The sequence below is a fragment of the Poecilia latipinna genome, unplaced genomic scaffold, assembly GCF_001443285.1.
Source record: "Poecilia latipinna isolate Pla-1442-1.1 unplaced genomic scaffold, P_latipinna-1.0 Scaffold637, whole genome shotgun sequence".
In the NCBI taxonomy this organism is placed as follows: Eukaryota; Metazoa; Chordata; class Actinopteri; order Cyprinodontiformes; family Poeciliidae; genus Poecilia; species Poecilia latipinna.
The window spans coordinates 118,815-140,308 of record NW_015113253.1 but is presented as its reverse complement, the minus strand read 5'-3'; the positions used below and the strand labels follow the sequence as shown (position 1 = coordinate 140,308).

The following is a 21,494-nucleotide window of genomic DNA, read 5'->3' as shown; positions in this document are numbered from 1 at the left end:
TTCTCTAGTCTAAAGAAAAGCAAATTGTGAAATTCCCAATACCCACAATGAGTATTTCTTATGTTAAAGGTATTACAAAGGCAAAACCATTCAAACCAAAGTATGGCTTCATAAGAGTTCACATATTGTCCAGGGCTTGAGGTCTGACTGAATCGTAGTTCTAATTCTATGTTAAAACTACTGTCTGCAACCAGAAATCATGTTTTTTTCTTTGTAGTGTAGCTTTAGCATGTGAGTCAACATCATCTTGACAATTCATCTTTGAGAACTGATCACACAATCGTGCATTATCTTGATTGAGAAAGTAGTTAACTTGTCACTGAACATGTCACTTGAGCAATATTTGAATTTTTGCTTTCACCTGTCAGTTTTTATGTGTTGTCAATTGATGATACAATTATTATTAATGTGGAAATATTTTTTGAAGTCCAGATTTTTAAGTCAAATTATAACTTGGCTTTGCATTATATTTAGCATTTTATTGTGATTCTTGCCATATTTACATGAATTATTCTCCTTGTATGAGCAGGTAACATAGCAGTCCACTTGTCTGTGCCATTTTCTCTGATGTGTGTAAGTTCATCTGTTGCTAGGCAGTGCACTGGATGTAGTAATTTTCCCCTGAGTAATCATCATTTCTGGTAATTATGCATGTCTCATGCTGCAGCAGAGCCATCATGTTCACTTTAGTCATAATAGCTGACAGACATACCATCTTGTAATTACAAGTTAGCATGTAGTCTTGTGACCTGTTATTGGTTATCTGCAAATGAACTTATCTATACACCTGTTGGTCTCATGACCCCAGTTTGATCCAAGTTTGAGTTGTGAAAGTAGATCAAATCCATTTTAATGCAAATTAAAAAAAACTAATCCTGTGAGTTTGCCCTTTCTTAGAAACAAGTCCAAGCAGCTATTTATCCACCAGGTGTATCAACAGTTTGACTCATTCAGATAAACTTCACCCTCCCCACACAAAGGAGAAGGAGCAGTTCAGCTCACATAATGCTTTTCTTCACTTATGAGAACTAGGTCTTTACTTTTGACAAGCTGTACTTCATTTCTAGTTTGTTTCCTGCTTACATGTCAGTGAATCAAAGAGCTGCCAACCATGTTAAGAAGCATATGTTTATTAAAAGATAAAACTCATTTCAATAATTAACAAGATCAGAGTTGACATTATGAATGCCAGCATTCATAACAAAAAGTCACAGTTTTGGTGCACACAATGCATATTTAACAAGAGCTCAGAGTTACCCATAAAGAAGAAAATATTGCACTGTTTTTTCTTATTGTTACAAATCAACAAATTTTCAAATTTGGCAAAAAAGCCTTACATTGTAGTTGTCTCTTAGAGAAGCACCTAAATATGAATCTAACAAAGTGCTATCACAGTTCAGTTCGGTACTTTTTGGTGGCTGGCTCACTAAGATTGGGTTTAGGGCCATTGGTCTGTCAAGTGACAGCTTTCTGAGAAAACATCCTGCTGTGTCACATTTTCAGAGGTTTTCAGTCACAGCTTAGTAAAATCTTTCAAGCACATGTAAGTTTTCAGACAGTGTTCATAAAGTGAAGTCTGTGCAGATCTGTAGTCGCATCTATGGGGATGTGGATAGTTGGGTAGATCTCAGTTTCATTTGCCTGTTAGAGGAACATTGTCTACGTCATCGTCAGACCAAGGGTGGTCTGTGCATGCCTGAAAGAAACAAGAAAATATATTAAAACATAATTTTCAGTCAGTCTGTAAACTTTCCATTTTTGCATTTGTACTTTGCAGTTAGATATCGCTTGACTTCTGCTATCAATGTATAGTGAGGTTCTAAACAGCTAAGGTTTTTGCTTGTGTAAATATTGTCATCCTAAGAAACGTCAGTATTTGTACCATCTTCACAATAGAAACAACCTAACAGGTACAAATTAGAGCTTGGCATTCCTTATGCTTGAAAACTATCAAAATCCAAGAAATTTGTCTTTAGCAAACATGGAATCCATTCTTTAGCATTCTCACCTGTCTGTATTCAAATCGGTCCTGCAGATAACGGTTTCCGAGACAAGTGATGTGACCAATGTTCTGCTTGGAAAGCCCAGCTACCCTGGCTGTGAAGTCAAGAGTGAAAGCCAGTTTGACCAGCTCGGGTGCTGTAGGTAGCACAGTGGGTGGCTTGTGGGTTTGCATTGCCTCATTCTCCAGGTAAGCATCTGCCATCTTCTGGAAGGAGGAGTAAGACATGCGCTGGAAAAAGCTGCTCAGCATGGGGTTATCTTTCAGCTGAAGGAGATAAGGACAATAGAGCTACCAGTTATGTATGTTTTGACTTACTTGAGATAACACAGCAAAGACGAGCCTTTTACTGTAACCCAAAGTAATTCCATAAATGTGGTTAATGAATACTTGAAAGCTGTTAGGGAGCTGACTCACTGCAATACTTTCTCATTGTACTGTGTGCACTTTAAGGAGCAAGAAAATATTAAAAGTCTCCAAATACTCAACAGCTTAAGTAAAAAATAAATAAATAAAAAACTTTAAAGTGATGCATTAGAAAATACAAACAGGAAATCACTGGGTAAAAACCTTTTTGTCTTATATTACATTTTGCAATACACACACAATTAAGTACTGCTGGCTTGTTCACTTATAGATCTAAGGTGATTTAATGTAAAAGTGTTTCAGCAGACCATATGGCACAGCAATCACATGACCTGTGCTTGGTTTTCAAAGCTATGACTCAACATGTACTCTGTAAAGCTCTTCCTCCTTTCTAAACTTAGCCACTCTTGCTGTGTTTTCAAAAACATGCCTCTAACAGACAGAGGTACAGATCGATGATTTAAAGCCTGAACTTAACTGTCCTTTTTAAAATTCTTTTTCAACTTTTAGATTTAAAACACTTGTTTCCTTGTCAACCATATCATTACTGTATCTTTAGCTCTTAACCCTGGTATATCCAATTATTAAAAACTACTCTGTTATTTCCAACTAATACTTTTTCACTGACAATCGGAGGAAATACCCACCTTTCCATCAATGGCATCACCCTCCTGTATGGTCAAAGCAATAATCCTTTTGATAATTTCTTCTGAAAATAAACACAAACAAACAGGAACTATGAACAGGTTAAACAGAAACTGTTTAAATGATAATTCTACTATGCATGTTTTTCTTCCCTTTAGTACTTCCAGTTCCAGATTTTTATTTTTTCACACACTATACTGTCAGCAATGAACTATTTTTAACAGCTGCAAACTACGAGCAAAATAACCGATTTCTTACCATTGGACAGAATTTCCGTTTCCTCTTGTTCTTTGACCTCATGTACAATTTTTTCAAATTCTTCCGATACTTTCTCATAGTAGGCGTATGTTGGTTCAACGCTGATCACAGCTGTTAAGCAAATGTTTGGATATTAATGAACAATTTTTAAATGCAGTAACATGACAGTAATATGAATCTTCGTTTCTGCTACAGTTACCTTCTACTCCAGTGCTATCAGTAGAGTTGACATCTTTGCCAAATTTAATTGATCTCAGAGACCGCCTTTTGGACAATTTCCTTCTTAAGGACTTTTTCCTGCTTGATTTCTTTTGAAAGGAGATCTGAGTTGTGGGCAGGCAGTTAGTTGCTTGGTTTGAATCGTCAAACATCTCTGATGGACTGTCTTGATGTTCTTCTTTGTCTTCATTCTTGAAAATGCCTAGGAAAGTCTTCCAAAATGAGAGTTTCTTGATCTTTTTGGACTTTTTAGTCTTGATTTCTAGCTCCTCTAATTTCTCAGGATCTTTCATGGGTTCATACATCTGGGGTTCAGCCACAGGAAGCACACTAGGTTCACTGGGATTTAAATCCTCGTGCAAGTATAGGGAAGGGTCGCTGGAGGATCGTCTATACCTTTTGGGCATGGTCACCCACTTTTCCATCTTCCCTGCTTTCTTTGCCCTCACACTGCCATCATTCAGGCTCAGGCTCCGCTTGACATAAACCTCCAGGAGACGCACTGTGTCCTTATGGGGCACAGAAATAATCTGGCTGTGAGCAGGCCTTTGTTTTTCTATTGCTGTTTCCATGGTGGATTCTAAGAGGAAGAAGAGAAAAGCGTACTGATTTATCAGATTTAAATCTCTTAGTTGAAAATCACATGAACTTTCTAATTAATTTATACTGTCATATCTTACTCATTGTTAACGCTTTTTCAAAAAAAAATCTTGTTATATTGTCTTTATTGACTAAGAATATTACGGTAATTAATGTTTGAATGTTGCTCACGCCGTTCATGATCATGCCAATTTCAATAAACATGATGAAATATTAAGTTTATAAAAAATACATAATGCCTTGATCTAATTTCTGAAGTAACACATAGGATATTAAGACAGTTACAATTCATGCAGTGCTTTATTTCTTTTTATCTACTGTTCTAAACAGTCTTTAAAACGCAGATGAAACAGGAAAGTGTAACTGAGTTGCGTTAGATAAAACGGTTATTACTGCGAGACAAATGGAGACGCGTTTTTAAATACTGTTTAAAAGTCAAAGAAGAAAGAACAAAACGTACTAATGGTCAAGATAATCTGTCAGTAAACTCACCTCTACCCGTTGAAATCGTTTAATTATCCGAACGAAAAATTCAGATCGAGGGTTTTGAAGGTACTCGCTGTAGACAGATTTATGTCTTATAAAGAGACTAATTTACCTGCTCACCGAGACCCGGAGCTCCTCCCCCTGGGGTTTACGTCGCCGCTTTCACCTGAGATAACGTACATTGACACCAGGGGATTTTGCCCTGTCCACCTATGTTTCCGGGTTTACATAGGCGGCGGTATCAGACCTTGTTTACGGTTTCTCTTTAGCTGCGCAGTGTAGTAATCGGCTACGTTTAGGAAGTCAGCGTGTTTCCTGTAAAAGGGTGGCCTTTCTAGAAGAAAAAATAAGAATTCATCGCTTTGGAGAAAAACCTAATAAAAATAACCCAAGTTGAAGAGCTGAAATTGCTGACATTTCTAAATCTAGATTTTAGAATCTAAAATGCAGTGACTTGATAAAAATGATTTTAAAATTCGTCCTATCTTTGTTTCTTAAGGTTACTATTCATATTTTTATGTCAAATCAAAATAACTATATTTTATCACTATGTGTCAGGGTCAGTATTTTGATGTGTTTTACTAACTGGATGACTGGTGACATAACTTGAGGTAATCCACTCTGTGGGAATTTAGTTATCCTCAAGATAATTTAACAGTTGCTGAGCTGTATGTCAGAAAATAGCAGGTCTTCCCTATTCATGTGCATTTTAGAATTTTATGTACTGAAAATCAAGATTTGGATGTTTCATGAAAATTTCTAAAGATGAGTGCAAATGTTGCTTAAAGAGTTTTTTTGTGCATGTGTCGATGTAACTGCACAATACCCATGTTGAAGTTTAAGATTGAGGTTGCTTAGCAGTCTTCCAAATGTTATATTTGAAATTTTGATTTCATTATACTGTACTGCCCATTATTTAAATTTGAAACTTTTAAATAGTGACTTCAGAATAAAAACTCATACTGTATTCCTCAACCAAACATGCAGTGCTTGGAGGCAGAAACGTTTATTTTCCTTTTCTCTGTTATCTTTTGGATGCAACACAAACACTACAAGAGTATTCTTCCAGTTCTGCTGCTGTTTTTAAAACGTCTGTATGGTGATGCTGGCATTTTAACTTTGCTAAGGTATGGGATTCATTATACACCTTTACACAGTAAAGGCAACCTTAGATTTGTTTGCAAAACAAATAAGGGACTCATTCTTCTGTATAGCTGACATTAAGGTCATTTTACATGACTCAGGTTCACAAAGGCAATACTCAAAATGGTGATACATGTCCTGGATTATATTGATTAACCTTATATTAAATTCCCTTTTTTGAAGTTTCCTTAGGAATATGTTTCAAAAACCACATTTGGAAAAATGTTTTGTCTTTTTCATTTTATAGCAGTCTACTTCAGTCTTGACCAAAGTCTTTTATACTTGACCCAATCAAAGATGACAGAAATCGTAAAGTTTTTGTAAATAGTTAATTAACCTTCCCTGATTTGTGAGTGTTGTGGGATAAAGTATCTCACAAAGAAAAAGACTCACCTGTTTTCATTCAAATAAGGTGTTTACTTCTAGTTTATCTTTCTGTCCATCAACTTCAGTGACACATCACTATAAATAGTCTTATCCTGATTTCTAAGAAACCATAGACAAAAGTTTTCTGTCATATGGACTTTTTGCAGCCAAGAATAGTTTTGTCTATAACCTGAACTTATTTCACTAACTTGCTTTTAATTCATAAGCTGATGTCAAACCTGACATATTCCAAGTCTTTCTAATATTTTGTGCATTTTAAAATAAATGAGAGAGTGCAAGTTACAAAATAAAAAAATAAGACAGGGTTGTTTTGTAGTACCCCCAAATCTCCACGTGGTGTCACACTTACCAATGAAATTTAACTCTGTTAAGATCTAAACACTCAGGTCACTTTTGTCAGGTGCACCTGGTTAGCACTGGGCTGGAGTCGCTTTTTGAACTGACTAGATCTGGTGACTATGGAAGCCACTAGAGGGCAGTGAACATGTTGTCTTGAAAATGGGTGCATTGTATACATAAACGGTTGGACATTGTAAAAAAAAAATACCGGTGTCCTTTGTTTAAATTTTTAAACTTAATTTAAAAAAAACAGAAACAGTAATATAAAAATAATTTTATTGCCATTACATTAAGATTGTTTTTTTTTTTTTTAAGAACCAAACATATTTGATGCTGAGATTTAAAAAATTAACCTACAAAAGAGTACATAAATCGTGTCTTGGATGCAGCATATCTTAGCAGCATATTGTAAGCATTAATTTCAAGTGAAAGTTCTTATTCCTGATCAAAATAGGAATAAGTGTTTTAATTGATGAGGTGTATAGATAAATACTAAATTCAGTTACTTGCATCACTTCTAGTAAGGCTCGCTCTCCATGTGGATTTACTCAGACTTATCTTTGTGTAAAATTTATGACTGGAATCCTTTTCTCAGTCATACTCATTAGACTTTCTGATTTTTCCAGTTTGTTGTTGTCATGGAAAGCATCCTGGGCTCATACAAATTCAATGCTCCATTTACTGTCTGGCCCTTGGTGATACTTTAGGTCACCTTCTTCATTTTTCATGGGTGTTAAGCTTTACAAATGTGAGACTCACGTTTCGTCCCACAAGGGTTGGTCACTGACCTCTGGAGCTTGCAGCAGAACAGCAGAGCAGTCACTGTGCATTTACCTGTCATAAGTCTTTATCTCTTTGAGTCATTACTTCTCTGTGTATCCAGGGGCGCCTCTCTCCAATCATAAAATGATTTGTGCTGAATAAAGTAGCTCACAATTCATATAGAAACAGACTCAAGAATATACAACAGATCAATTTATGCCTACTAACTAAATAAATCTGTTTTATAAAATCTGTTTTATAGAAGCAATATTGCTGAAAGTACTATTTGAATAATGTGCTTCAACATTCACTGTATTCTCATTCTGCGTATCCTGAATGGTGGTAAGAAAAAATTCCAGGAATTTAAAAATTATTTAGCTCCATAAAATAAACATTTAACATGTTTTTAGAAGTAGTTGTTCTTTCAAAACTGTCACATGAGTGTCTATACTATCTAAAGAGTATGTCACTGTTGTCATGTGTTTGTCCGGGAATTACTTTGCAAGTTATTGTTAGTCAGTCACAACGATACTTGCAAAAACAGGTATGATAAAGTTGATATGCTCAGTATTTACAGCACTTTTTCTATTTTTCCTGAGATTTCCAGAAGTGTTAAACCTAAATATTTGTGTTTTACTTTCGATTTAAACAGATCAAACTTTAAACACTTCTAAAGGTCTCTTGGGGATTTTCTTAAGCTCAAATGCTCTGTGTTGTCCAAAAATGTTTCTGAAGCAGTAGTAAAACAACTATTCCCCTGACTCTTTTGTAGTTTGTATAGAGACTAGGGAAATGTATTCAGATTCCTTGAACATTTCCAGATTTTACCACTGAACAGCCATATACCTCTAAGTATTTTGTTGTGATTTTATGTGACAGGCCAATATAATGGAGAGCATTTTTGTGACTGAGAAACAAAATGATACATGATTTTTCTCATTTAAAATGTATCAGGTATATTTGCATTTAGTTCCCCTGAAACAGGTTATTTCTGGAGTCAAATTATTGTATTTATCTTAGGTATATGAAAAAGTCTCAAATTGTTCAAGGGGAATAGTAACTTTTTCAAAACAATGTACTTTGTGCTTTGAAGAACATTCTTTGCATTTTCATTTGTAACCTCTGCTGGACTTGTATTCTTATTTTACGCTTACAAGTAAAGCAAACATGTAAGTAAATAAAACAATGTATAAAGAAATTGATTAAAACTTTCACATGGAATTACATTTTTTGGAATGAAGGGATTTTTTATTGCATCTTTTGACCCTTTCACAAAATATTGTACTCAAAAACAAGGTACAGGCAGCATTTTCTGTGAAGCACTAAAAGGCCAGACCCTCACTTTATACAAAACTGTGTCTTTATTTGCTCATTCATTATCTTCTATTATGCTGACAGAACATTGAGTTTCCTATCTCCATTAGCAAATTATTGGATCCCTTTTCAGTTCATAATGTTAGTCTTGTAGTTAAGGAGCAGGCTATAAAAATTTAAATGCAAAGTCACAGTGTGGAATCCATACCTTAAGTAATACTGTACGCTAACAAAGCTGAGCTCCCATCAATAGCAAAATCACTTGGTGTTGCACACTTTTCTCCAAAGCATTCTCATGTCTGTGCTCTTTAGTTTAAATCCAGACGAGTTGCAGTTTCTCAAAGGAACTGAAGAAGTTTAAGCGATTTGATTTGAACACAATTTGCTGAGTTCCAGGTGACTTTACTCTCTGGAGGCAGAAAACTACTGTGCACAGGCTGCTGCCTGTGCAGCTCTGAGAATTGAATTAACGTGTCTGCTGACAGTACAGTAACCCAATCCACTGATATGAGACTCACTGTCTGAGCTTTTGCGTGAGACTCGTCCATTGTTTCCTTTAGAGCAGAGGGACGCAGCTTGTCACCAGCTCAGAGAGTCAGAAGTAAAGAGCAGTCATGCTACAAAGATATTTTTAGTTCTACTAAGATTTGCACTACACTGGTGTGTCACAGAGACAGGACCGGTTGGTCTTTGAATCACTTTCTTGGGGTGATTTTTTTTATCAAAGGCGGGCTGGATTTGATATCTTCATGGAACTTCTCATGAATTATAAATGCAGCCTCACTTTAGCTTTGACCTTGCCTGAGCCATCTGTCTTTTTAAATGCTAAAATGCTAACAGAGGGTATCAGTGAGATATCAATGAGCGATCAGAAATCAGAAGAGTGGCATGCTGACCGCAGTGATAAGTTGTCAAGTTGAAAAGACTCAAAAACACAGCACGACAAAACAGAAAAACAAAAACCTTTATGGCAGAAATTGACCTAGGAAAAACAAAATCCAGAAGAGCAACATAAATTTGGTACAGTTTAGAGAGACTGACTGGGAATGTTTTGTTTATATAAGAAGGCTTGGAACAAACAACAATTAAAACGGCCTCTGTCTTGCCTCAGAGGCCAAGATAGATCATGTAATAAAAGATTAATTTTCACTGCATATTTAACTTGGTGCTTTTCTTCTGAAGTGATCCCAGTCAAAGACATTGTTTCCCACACAACACTGTCATTTTCAACATTTGTAATAAATATAAGAGTGTCAGTTTTCATCTGTATCAATTTGTAGTCATTTTTTCATCATCTCACCCATGTTTAGCCAGACTCTTTTTTCTGTTCTTCATTAGCTAACAGGCTTGTTAGACCTCAAACAAACATCTGCTCCCCCAGCTTGCTATTTACACCACCTATTTATATCAATACAGAAAAAAAACCCCACAAAAAATATGATTTTATTCTATTTTGTCATAAGACAGGCGCATCACACAATTATTTTCATCATGATATCAGCAATGTGAACAGCCAGTGAGAAGGTGTTAATAACAAGCCAACATGAGGTGTTAATGAGAGTTCAGCCCTGAAGCCAAAAAACTGACACTTACACTTTCATTCATCACTTTTATAAATAAACATAAGGAAAATTTAAGCTCAAACTCATAAATCTGCTTAGACCTGTGCACATTTTATCTCAGAATAAATTCTTTAAAAAATCAACAGAGGGAAGCATGACGCAGTTTGGGTACATGTTTAATGAAAGGCACTCTTTGCTGGATAAATAAAACATAGCAAATTATGACACTGTACTGTACAATGTTGACACATACAGTAACAGTCTTAACATATTCAGTGCTTTGTAACGTAGTAAAGTGCTAATTACTGAAGTGACCTACTCATGCCACCTTATTGCATTATATTTTCTTAACAGGTACAGCTTTTTCAATGGATGAAGAACACAATGTTCTTCTTTTAGAACCACACATCACCATATTGCATTTCTTAGGATTACAAAGGCATTGACTGAGTTACAATTACATTCACTGACATTTCAGTACAAGCAATATTTATATGAACAAGACACTCACATACATTAAGTTTTCAGTGACAGAAATATTTCATGCATAAATGGTTCCAATTCATGTTTTTCTAATGGAAATTACAAGTCACATGTTATCACAAACCCAGTTAGCTCATTATCATTGTATGACTCTCAATCTCATGTCAAATATATTGTTTCTTATTATAAGTTTAAAATACCATAATAAATTGTCTTTATATATATATATATATATATATATATATATATATATATATATATATATATATATATATAAAATGTTTGTGTGTATGTATGAAATGTTCAGATATGATAATGGAGATTAAGCCTCAGCTTAGCCACTATGCCATGCATTGAAGTACGAGATAAAAAGGCAGATGAAAAAACATACTTAATTTTTTGTTTGTTTGTTTTTGCCCTAACCTAGTCTTGTCACTGTATATACATACATACATATATACACACACACACACACACATATATATATTTGATCTCACATTTCTTGTATACTTAAACACATTTTCCCTGCCAACAATGGATGATGTGAAGCTCCTAAAGTGCTTAAGACATACACAGAAAAACATTTTCAGTGCAATGAAGTGATGCAGTTTTACAATAACAAGTGTTGACATGTTCCATTTACAGTTAAAACCATGTTCATTTGGGCGTGGTGCCAAATTCTAATAAAACCTGTGGATAAAAAAAGCAACTTGTGTTTTTGATCACTAAAACTGCTGCATGCAAATTGTTTGCATGTATGGTGAAGATTAAGCAAGTTTATATTTAAGTTTGCAGGCTAGCTATAATATTAATAGCAGACATGCTACTCTGCCAGCTATTTATCACGCATATATTGTTACATGGAGAGGTGCCGCAGGCTCTACATTTGCACCTATAGACCTGCTGAGAAGACAATGTGTATGCCAATGTCCTATGTTACACCTCCAACACTCGCCTGCCCTTGAACATGCTGCCAAGACCAATCTTGATTTTGCTGAGTATGATAAAGTGTAGACTAACAATGAACTATGTGAGCTCAGATTACTTGATTTGTTTTCATCTAATGGACAAATATGCACTATTTCTGTCTAAGCAAGTCAATTTTTAGGTGAAATGTTGGTCTGTTGTAGAAACCATATCTTGCTGCACCGTGTATTCTCTGAGTTACTGAAGAAGTAGTTGCTGAGTTATGTTAATTGCACTTTGACACATTTACATGCAGACAGACAGCTTGTGTACTGGTTGTCTCACCACATGGTGCCTAATAATACTGTAATCATTTGCACAAGTGTTTCAAGTACAAAAAGATGAGTGAATAAACTGAGTCTGTCTCACTAACACATATGCTTGATTTGAATGTCTATCTTCCTCTGACATTAATAAAAAAAAAACTTATCTTTTTCAGTGCATGCCATTTTTCTCATTTTGCCATGTGCCATTACTTTTGTTGAGAGAAAGGGTACTTCCATACTTGTTAGCAGCTGACATTTTCTGGGCAGCTTCTGCAGCTGCATCCATCACTTGTTTCTCTTCCTGCTCGGTCTCACGGTGATAGAAATAGTTGAAATTGGAGACAATGACAGGGACTGGCAGGGCAATGGTCAGGACACCAGCAATGGCACAGAGGGTGCCGACCATTTTGCCTCCCATTGTAATTGGGCACATGTCCCCATAACCAACAGTGGTCATGGATACCACAGCCCACCAGAAGCCATCAGGGATGCTAACAAACTGCGTCTGGGGTTCATCCACTTCTGCAAAGTAGATGGCACTGGAAAAAAGGATGACTCCTATGAAGAGGAAGAAGATTAGCAGCCCCAGTTCCCTCATGCTGGCTTTTAGGGTTTGACCCAAAATCTGAAGACCTTTTGAGTGGCGGGAGAGCTTAAAAATTCTGAAGACTCTCACAAGTCGAATGATTCTTAGAATTGCCAAGGACATGTTCTGACCTGCATTCATATCTTCGTCCGGCGTTGTGGCCAGCTCGGTTCCCAGGGTGACAAAATAAGGAATTATAGACACAATGTCAATAATATTCATGATGTTATTAAAGAAATCACTCTTACTGGGGCAAACCACAAAACGGACACCAAGCTCAAAGCAGAACCATATAATGCAAATAGTCTCCACAATGAAAAATGGGTCCGTGAGATATGTCCACACAGTTTTAGGGGCAGGGTAAGAGGCAGTTCCGTTGATCATTTGGATGAAACCTGGAGGAAAGTCGCTGTCCTCCCTGAACTCTGGAAGAGTCTCCAGACAGAAAATAAAGATGGAAATAACAATGACCAAGACAGAGACCAGAGCCACAGATTTGGCCGCACTGGAGCTCTCAGGGTATTCGAAGAGGAGCCAGAACTGCCTCTGCAGTTCATTGGTGGGTAAGAGGACTTCAGGTTCTTTAATAAACCCTTCATCTTCACGAAACTGCTCCATTGCTTCATGGCCCAACTCATAGAAAACAATTTCATTAGCAAAAATGTCTAAGGGAACGTTGGCTGGTCTGCGGATTCTCCCTCCTGACTGGTAATAGTAGAGAATCCCATCAAATGACGGACGATTTCTATCAAAAAAATACTCATTCTTCATTGGGTCAAAGTATTGTAATCGCTTCATGGGATCACCCAACAGCGTCTCTGGAAACTTACTCAGGGTACTGAGCTGGGTTTCAAACATCAAGCCAGAAATATTTATGACGACCTTCTCATCTTTCTCCTCCAAGCAGTGCTTTTCGAACAGATCTTCATTCTCATAATAATCCTTTAGCATCTTACTGAAGACACTGTCAGTGGGAGACTCACTGTTTGCCAGGAGCTTCAGACTGGAGATCAGACTGCCACTGCTGGAGTTTGCCTTGGAGGTAAGAGTTGGAGGAGTGGAGGGGGAAAACCCTTCCTGCCCAGACTGACGCTGTCGCCGTCCTCTGCGTGGCGACTGAGGAGGAGAAGCCAGCCGGTGGGCCAGCAAGTTCTGATCAGGAGCCTCTGAGTTGGGTGAGGTCGGGTAACCTGAGTCGCTTGGGTCACCTAGGTTGATGCCAACATCGTCCATGTTTTCAAAATTAACAAGCGGCACCTCCATTGCCTGCTTTGATGCTCGCTATGATGGTCAATCTGGTTCCGGGGACAGAGAAGGAACCTCAACCAGTGCCACGCTGAAGATCGCGCCAGAGCTTCTCTCCTCCTGGTTACCATTCAGGCTGCTGGACACTAGGTTTGGATTCAGGCCTTTGGTTAATCTGTAAAATAGTGTAATAAAGAGAGACATATTAAATTCTTCTTAAGTGGTGCAATCTAGTTTTGTTGATAAGGAGATTTTCTGTCGGCTCCTGTTTGCCTCAGCAAAGAACCTGCCATCTGATACTCTGCACGTACAGTTATTTTTCTGCTTCAATTTCTTTCCAATGACATAAACGAAAACTCACACTCTGCAAGATCAGACGTGAAAGTGCTTACATGCAGCATATGGGGCATTATTGCTGATAATGCGTAGCAAAACTATTTCCTCTGGCAAAACAACTGATCCTCCATCTATGACTGATGCCATAAGCTAATTCAAAATTAAACATTTTTGTTTATATGTTAACATCAATATTTTTTAACCCTAATTTCCATTGTCTATCAGAATTATTCGAGTTCAAAGTAGTTTGTCAGTCAGTTTTACAGCTGTCGTATCTGTTTATCATTCCGTTAGCCAGGTTTGAACAGGTAACTAAATTGTAACATACACCATAAGGCTGCAATTCACTTGACACTGAGGGCCCTTCAAGACTCAAGGAGATTCACATGACTCGGATTCCATTCTCAGCTTAGCAGATAGCATGGCAGTTAAGGGTATAGAGTTAAATCTTATATAAGGAAATTATAGATGATAGATACATAATTATGTGAGCTAAGTATCCCATGTTAGCGACAAAGGGTGAACGAGTCCAAGTGAGAAAACAAAGGACATCACCTAAGAAGTAAGAATCGACATCCTTTGATTGGAGACACTTTCCTGAATGTAGAAAAAAGAATTTCAATTCAGATAGGTTATTATCTGTCACTAGCCTGACATTTACAAAAACAGTTATCACTGTAAGGAAACATAAACATCAGACCTGACTGTCAAAGAGGCACGACATGCATGCAGTGAGGACTCACCCATGTCCCTGGCTCTGCAGAAGTTTCTGTGCCCTCTTTGTCCTGCCTGCCAGCTCCGCTCTGTTCCCCACTTCCCTCACACTCCCTCATCCAAACTTCCAATCAAGAGTGTCTCTAGCTGTATTAAAGGTCCCACTGAGTAATTTAACACCATGTGCGAAACCAGAGAAGCTGAATACACCCTCACAAACTCACAACTGTACACAACTGATCTCTCACTCTTTCACAAACAGAGATAAACAATAAAACACCCACAAAGGTATCTGACTACACTAAATGTAGGGGTCACCTGGCTTTGTTCTGGCTGCTCCCTCCTCCATCAGTGGGGACATTATAGGTAAGCTCTGTGATAGGAGATTTACTGTGCAGGAGCCAATCGCTGTTTGATGAGGGGAAGGGAGTGTGGGTCCCTCTCACTTGCCTTTTTTCTGCAGACTAAGCATCCTCTTGCAGGATTGAACTATTTTTGTCCTTTTTACACTACTTGTCAATATCTGCAACAACATCTGTTTGCCTGGGGGCTTCAGACTGTTTTTCATCTATCCTGATTTGGCACAAACTCTTATTTCATCTGGCATCTGATCTGTTTCTGTGTTTTCTTCTAATCCTTACACAGAAATCCTTCATTTTTTATTAACAAGTGCAAGGTCCAGTTTCATATATAACATTTGTACATACTTTTACTTAAATTTGCAAAGTGTTGAGGAATGATTTTTCAAGCTCATATTTGTTTATAAAGCTAATAAAGTCAAGAGTTAAACTAAACTGCACAGATTTTAAGATCGTATCCTCAGAGGGTGATGAAGGTCTCTTCAACCATTAAAAAATTAAATCCATTATTTAGATTGCTGTTCTTTGTATTTTTTTTTTTCATACAAAGTTTTTCCAAGGATTTAAACTTTTAATTAAAGTTTTCCTAAAACTTTTTCAGAAGGGTGACCAAGTTGGTTAGACAGGTTGAGTGTTGTGTTTCCTGATTGAATACCACTGCTCTAATGCTAGATATCCTCTGTGCACATGGCTGTCATCCTGCTGCAGCCTGCAGCTGGCTGTCTGCTGGTCCCCTCTAACACTGCGGTACGAGCAGGACCACTGCAGACTCTCTCAGGGACGCAGCTTCAAGGTCACAGAGAACTTGACAGTCTCTGCGGTGTCCCCATTCATCACCACACACTATCACCTCGTTATGTGTCGTCACGGTAACATCATGCATCCATGAATTTAAATTTCAACTTTGTGCTAAAGCAACTGAACCAAGGAAAGCCCATGCATATGAAGAGATGTGGGGATGTGCATCTGCTCAGACAAGCAGTAATTGCTGACTCGATATTCTTCACATGCATAGGCCTTCTCATAAGCTCCTGCATTGCCCGCCACGAGAACAAACCCAGTCGAGGCATGACCTGCCACTAAAACACTTCATTATCGAATTTGCTACACCCAGAAACAGAGGCAGGAAGATCGACATCGATGGGGGTGGGATCACAGACTGCACGAGTCAGATCAAAAGTAAATAATCAATCCCCTCCACTGCAAAATGATTTGTGACAGTAAAAGTGAGAAAGGGGAGGTCTAGAGATGAGATATGAACTCTAGGATGACGTAGACTGCAGTTACTGCATTGTTACTCTTCTCAGGGGAACTCATGGTGTACCAGAGCGATTTACGCCCCTCCCTCCACCCTTCCATGTAGCCCTCCATCTATCATCCATTCCTCCGCCCTTCCTGATGACACTATCACCTTACCGACAAACAATCTGTGTTGACAAAGCAATTCTCCATCAGCAGGCTTATTTGTGAACTACACTGGTGCTGCATCAGTAGAAACACCTTCAGCACACCTTCGCAGATGTTCGACTTTGAGCCGCTCCTGGTACAAACGGTGACCTCTGGCCAGAAGAGGAAAATTCTAACTTTAACATTGAAGAGAAAAAAAAAAAAAAAAACCTCCAGATATTTTTGGAATAGAAGAGAAAACTACACTGATGTAATTTTGCTGGCTATTTAACAACAATTTAGTTCTTTCAATACATAATAATGATAAGAAATGCCTTTCATAATTATTTTAAGCTAAAATTTACCTTCTGTTTATATTGATTGTCCCATCTGTTTTGAAAATTTGTCTTTAAGGTAATATTTTCTTCCTAGTATTCTGTTGCAAAGCAAAAGCATAATTTATTGAACACATTTTTTTTTAATTGCTTTAGATTGGAAAAGCTCAGCTTTCAGTCTGCAGAGAAAACAAAGATATTAAATGACTAAGACGAGGCATGTCCTGTAACAAAAGTAACTGGAGCTAGTGAACTACTTAAAATAGTTTCTTAAATTTGAAAAAGTAAAAAATAAATGATCATTATCTCCTTATATTCATATGTTGCTCCGTTCAGAGCTTTTCCAACATAACTTCATGTGAAGGGTGAAAATTTGACACAGATCAGTTGAAGTACATTGAAGTGAACAAAAAATCTCTGTAAGACTCTGCAGAACTGCAGACTCAGAAAGAAATCCTCACAGGTGCATCACTGGGATGGATTTCCATTCTTTTAGTCTTTTTAATGGTTATTTGTTTTGTTTGTAAGTAGTATTTTTGTCTGCTAGTCATGAGAATTTTATTCAGGTTTAGAGCTCATCCAGGTATCTTTTTCTATCAGAGGTCCCCCATCTTTATTTACAATTACAAAATGACACATTTATGCAGAATATGACTCTTTTGCTTACAGTTTGTGATATGATACACTTAGAAAGAGTCCCACCTTGTGATATTGTGACAATATTATGACATCAGGGTTTCTGTCTGCTGGCAACAGAATTTCAGTAGATCCTTTGCTCGGTGTGTGTAGGGTTGTGCCTGAGTTTCTTTTGCTTTTTTTCTTACTGAAGTCATCCAAGTATTTGGAACATCTAAAATCATCTGTGTCTTTAAACTGTGGAAGGGTTGACCTGCAGACATCAGGGGGCCCTCAATCAGGAAGCCCATATTCTTTAGGCACTCTGGCACTGTTTTCTGTGACTTTGATCAGAAATTACAATGTGATCTAAGTAAGGTGAGAGGTGAGGTACACCCTGGACAAGTCACCCGTTGATTGCAGGGGGAAACAGAGACAGATAAAAACAAATAGCCATAATTCACACCTAATGGTAATTTAGAGATACCAAATAACCTAACAGTCATGGTTTTGAACTATGGGAGGAAGAAGGAGTACCCAGAGAGAAGCCACAAATGCACATGGAGAACATGCAAACTCCATGAAAGGAGACCCCAGGCAAGGATTCAAATCCAGGATCTTCTTATTGCGAGGCAACAGTGCTACCAACTGCACCACTGTGCCGCCACAATGGTAGAGCATTTGCCTCATATATAGAGCCTAATTGGCCTACAGCTGTCTGAACAGCTCATCTTGTGCACATGATCTGGGTAATTCAATCTCAAAAGCCCAAACGCTCATCTATTAAGGATGACAGGATTTCAAAGAGCACGTAAGGTAGCACGGATTAGATATTCCAGACTCGTAATCTTATAGCCGCTGTAAAGGCAACTGGTTATTCCAGTCTAGTAATCCTATATATCACTCCAGGGGTTCTCTTCATTACGTAGCATGGGTCAGGAAAATACAAGGGCATAAGAACTTTGGTATTAAAACCAACCCACACCACTTAACTGTTAAAAAAGCAAAACACTCACCTTAATTGGAATCTTCTAAGAGTAACAACAATACTAACAATGGATTTAGCTTTCTGTGGATTTGAGGCCATAAAGAGAAAACAGGGTTAAGGGCTTTATTTTTCACATTAATATATAGGAAATATTTGGTTCTTCTTTAGCCAGAGGGGTAGAATAGAAACAAAACTATGCAATATTAATATTTATATTCAATATCGAAAGTTTGAGCTAAAAAGTAAAACAAAGAGAGAAAGATTTAGAAAAGCAGAACTATTTTTGACTGCTTCATGGGTTTAAGCAGTTCACCTTGTGATTGCAGTGCTCTCTTTTTTATAAACAACAATAAAATGTATTGTACTATAATAATATATGCAAAACAAGAGAAGAATATGTTCTTACAATGTTATATTAAGCATAAAAGCTGTCATTGAATGATAAAAACAGTTTATTAGATAAAATCAATAAATGATCTAAAACAGGGCACAAAAAACTCAGCGTCTTTAAAACAACACAGTTACAGGATATAAGCTATCTGCAAACTTAATTCACAGTCTAAAGTTTGCAAATTACCTTCTCTCCTTCTCTTTCCTCTTTAGTAACGGGCCTAATGCCTTAATAGAGAAATACAATCCTAAAATTAACGTGACAAGGTGGGATCATAAAAAAAACATGTTCTCTCTCTGGGAGTGTTGTGGGCTCAGTAACGGTGTGTTACCTAACATCATGCGTAAAGTGTGCTGGAATTTACTCCTATGACTTCACTGCATCCTTACAGGAAGTGTCATTGCAACGAGAAGGCTGGTCACAATCTTCCCATCAAGATGTCTAGTTGGCTTTTTAGACATTTACGATATATTTGGGAAAAAAATAATACAAAAAAAAAATAATAAAAACAAGTTGTAGTAAATTTCAGGAGCTCTAGCAAATTCATTGACATACTTTATAGTACAAAAGCAAAAGGAAAACCTAACAGAACAACTGTGTAGGAGTACAAATAAAACATTAACCACATGTAGGTGAATTATTTACCCCATGATAACAAATCAATTTACAGAGCAGTAAAATTTAAAAATGAAACTAAAAGCATTTCCAATAAGAGAATGTTTTCTGAAAATACCAAGTAAAGCTTGTTCAAATATTTTAACAGCTAATCAGTGTCCAGCTGTCACTTAGTTCATATCGCAAACAATCTTGATGTCCCTCCCTGCAGGTGGTGGTCCCATGTGTAGCAGGCTTACTGATTTTTGGGCAGAGTCTGGCACCAAAAGATGCATGCCAGTAACCTTTCTTAAGAGTGATCTTCCTGATTCAGTGAGGCTCACCAATAAATATGATCTTATATCAGTGAGTGGCCAAAGTTAGTTTCTTTCCACAGGAAGAAGCCTTAGAGATTATCTGAGGAGTTCTGTCATCCTGGATGGGGCCACGTCCCACAAGGAGGAGACCCCAGCACAGACCCAGAACTTGCTGGAGGAACCAAATAAACCTTATGACCTGGAAATGTCTTAAGAACCCTTGAATTAGCTAGAAGATGTTGTTGGGGAGAGATCTCAGCATTTCATTTCTGGACTTATCTTATAAACCTGTCTTTGAGAAGACAATGCCTGGATGGACGGACGGACGGACGGACGGACGGACGGACGGACGGGCGGACGGACGGATGGACGGACGGATGGATGGAGTTACCCATAAATATAGAAACATTTTTATTTATAGTAAATGTTCTGATCTTTATAAGTAAAATGCTTTAATTATGGTCTAACAATCTGGAGTGTCATTGATGGAGCCGCCTGTGCGGGAGAGGATGACTTTACTTAAGAGTATTATATATCACAGGAAATCAGCTCTGCAGGTCACCCACATGGTCATATACCGTAAACAGAATCATACAGACTTAACTCAAATATCCAGATCAATTTTCTCCTTACGAAGCAAAAGACAAGTGCTAATCTGGACTGATATGACAGAACATAAAGCAGAACATGAAGCTGAACATTTGACACAACAATATTCGTATGTTCAAACTTACTTGATTAATAATAATAATAAAAAAAAAAACTCCAATGGTGTCTTTGCATAAATTATTGTTTGGCTGTTAACAATGTCTGCCAGATAACAACCGAACAGTCATTATGAATACCCCATACCAGCCAGTTTAACAGTATTTCTTACCATTGGACCGGGATGTTCAATGACTGCCAGTGTTATGTTCATCCAAACCCTCAGTTTCGTCCAAGTATTTCTTTTATCCCTGTCTCAAAGCAAACGAAACATCTTAAATACAAAGAACAAACTATGTAATCTTGGCTGATTTAAATTTTGAAGGTCAAATAAAGCGGCGATACTTCATTGAGCTTTAAACAACAATGCAACATTAAGAATTTTTGCAACAACAAAAACACTGAAATCAACAACAACACTAGAAAATGATTTCTACTATGGCATTCTCAGTATAAAACAAAGAAAACCTTTACCTCATTGTGCTGCGGTGACGGGAGCTTGGCTGCAGCCGCTTACAGCTCCTCTCAGATTAATTCAGTGACCAGGCGACGGCAGAGTCTTAAGGAGCGATGGCAAATCTCTTTAAAACGGGACGTTTTGGCAGGAGGCAGGGCAGTTACAGTTACACACACCATAGAGAGGACAGATGTTTTTCACCACAAGGTTCCAGTCACTTGGATAAGTCTCAGCTAACACACAAAGCAAGTCCTGTCACTGCACACAAGTGCCATTGTCTTATTTATGTGCTGTACAGCAGGACATGCACCTTGGGTTATAACAATATCATAACTCAGTAACAGTTACATCCAGACATTGGGGGACACTGTGGTAGTTCTGTGCAAGTGCTGATTGGGAGTCGTCTGTCCTTTACCGGGGTAATGAACAAGAAAGTCAGCCTGAGTTTGTGCAGCAGGGGCTCATTTTTCTCAGTGCTGGGAAAGTCCTGAACTGATCCGTCTTCCTGCCAGGTGCTCTTGTTTGGCCTCTCTATCATATTTCACAGTTGTGTGTAGGATTCACTGGTCATGTGCCAGCGTTTCTCTATGTTTTCACCTCTCTGTCCTTTCTTCTGTCCGTGTAGTGTTTACTGAAAATCACTGGAGCCTAAATGATAGAAGGAGCCT

The 21,494-nt window shown here is 37.7% G+C and overlaps 2 protein-coding genes across 7 annotated transcripts; both read right to left on the bottom strand.

Moving 5' to 3' along the window:
* Nucleotides 1-1,114: 1,114 nt before the first annotated feature.
* LOC106954203 (uncharacterized) lies at nucleotides 1,115-4,831 on the bottom strand. 3 transcript variants are annotated; one of them, XM_015043514.1, is made up of 6 exons: nucleotides 4,583-4,831; nucleotides 3,471-4,070; nucleotides 3,272-3,382; nucleotides 3,016-3,074; nucleotides 2,009-2,269; nucleotides 1,115-1,696 (listed from the first exon to the last, which is right to left on the bottom strand). In XM_015043514.1, exons 2-6 carry the CDS (start codon nucleotides 4,060-4,062, stop codon nucleotides 1,634-1,636), a joined length of 1,086 nt encoding a protein of 361 aa, XP_014899000.1. In that variant the 5' UTR covers nucleotides 4,063-4,070; nucleotides 4,583-4,831; the 3' UTR covers nucleotides 1,115-1,633. The 3 variants fall into 3 exon arrangements, with proteins under 3 accessions (XP_014899000.1, XP_014898998.1, XP_014898999.1); XM_015043512.1 differs by having other exon boundaries at nucleotides 3,016-3,077; nucleotides 3,471-4,072; nucleotides 4,584-4,830; XM_015043513.1 differs by having other exon boundaries at nucleotides 3,016-3,077; nucleotides 4,689-4,830.
* A 7,102-nt stretch (nucleotides 4,832-11,933) lies between these two features.
* On the bottom strand, nucleotides 11,934-21,234 carry LOC106954202 (potassium voltage-gated channel subfamily A member 10-like). 4 transcript variants are annotated; one of them, XM_015043510.1, is made up of 3 exons: nucleotides 20,844-21,234; nucleotides 20,542-20,620; nucleotides 11,934-13,804 (listed from the first exon to the last, which is right to left on the bottom strand). In XM_015043510.1, the coding sequence occupies exon 3, from the start codon at nucleotides 13,645-13,647 to the stop codon at nucleotides 11,968-11,970; it is 1,680 nt and encodes a 559-aa protein (XP_014898996.1). In that variant the 5' UTR covers nucleotides 13,648-13,804; nucleotides 20,542-20,620; nucleotides 20,844-21,234; the 3' UTR covers nucleotides 11,934-11,967. The 4 variants fall into 4 exon arrangements, with proteins under 4 accessions (XP_014898996.1, XP_014898995.1, XP_014898997.1 ...); XM_015043509.1 differs by lacking the exons at nucleotides 20,542-20,620; nucleotides 20,844-21,234 and adding exons at nucleotides 14,521-14,562; nucleotides 14,709-15,261; XM_015043511.1 differs by lacking the exon at nucleotides 20,844-21,234 and having other exon boundaries at nucleotides 20,542-20,634.
* Between the last annotated feature and the right edge of the window lie 260 nt (nucleotides 21,235-21,494).

What these genes read in the sequence shown, in the direction of transcription:
- LOC106954203 (XM_015043512.1), bottom strand. Translation starts at nt 4,062, where the DNA reads ATGGAAACAGCAATAGAAAAACAAAGGCCTGCTCACAGCCAGATTATT. An exon ending in TGATAGCACTGGAGTAGAAG is followed by an intron (nt 3,383 to 3,470) that starts GTAACTGTAGCA and finishes TTTGCTTAACAG; the next exon opens with CTGTGATCAGCGTTGAACCA. An exon ending in GTGATGCCATTGATGGAAAG is followed by an intron (nt 2,270 to 3,015) that starts GTGGGTATTTCC and finishes TATCTCCTTCAG; the next exon opens with CTGAAAGATAACCCCATGCT.
- LOC106954202 (XM_015043510.1), bottom strand. Translation starts at nt 13,647, where the DNA reads ATGGAGGTGCCGCTTGTTAATTTTGAAAACATGGACGATGTTGGCATC.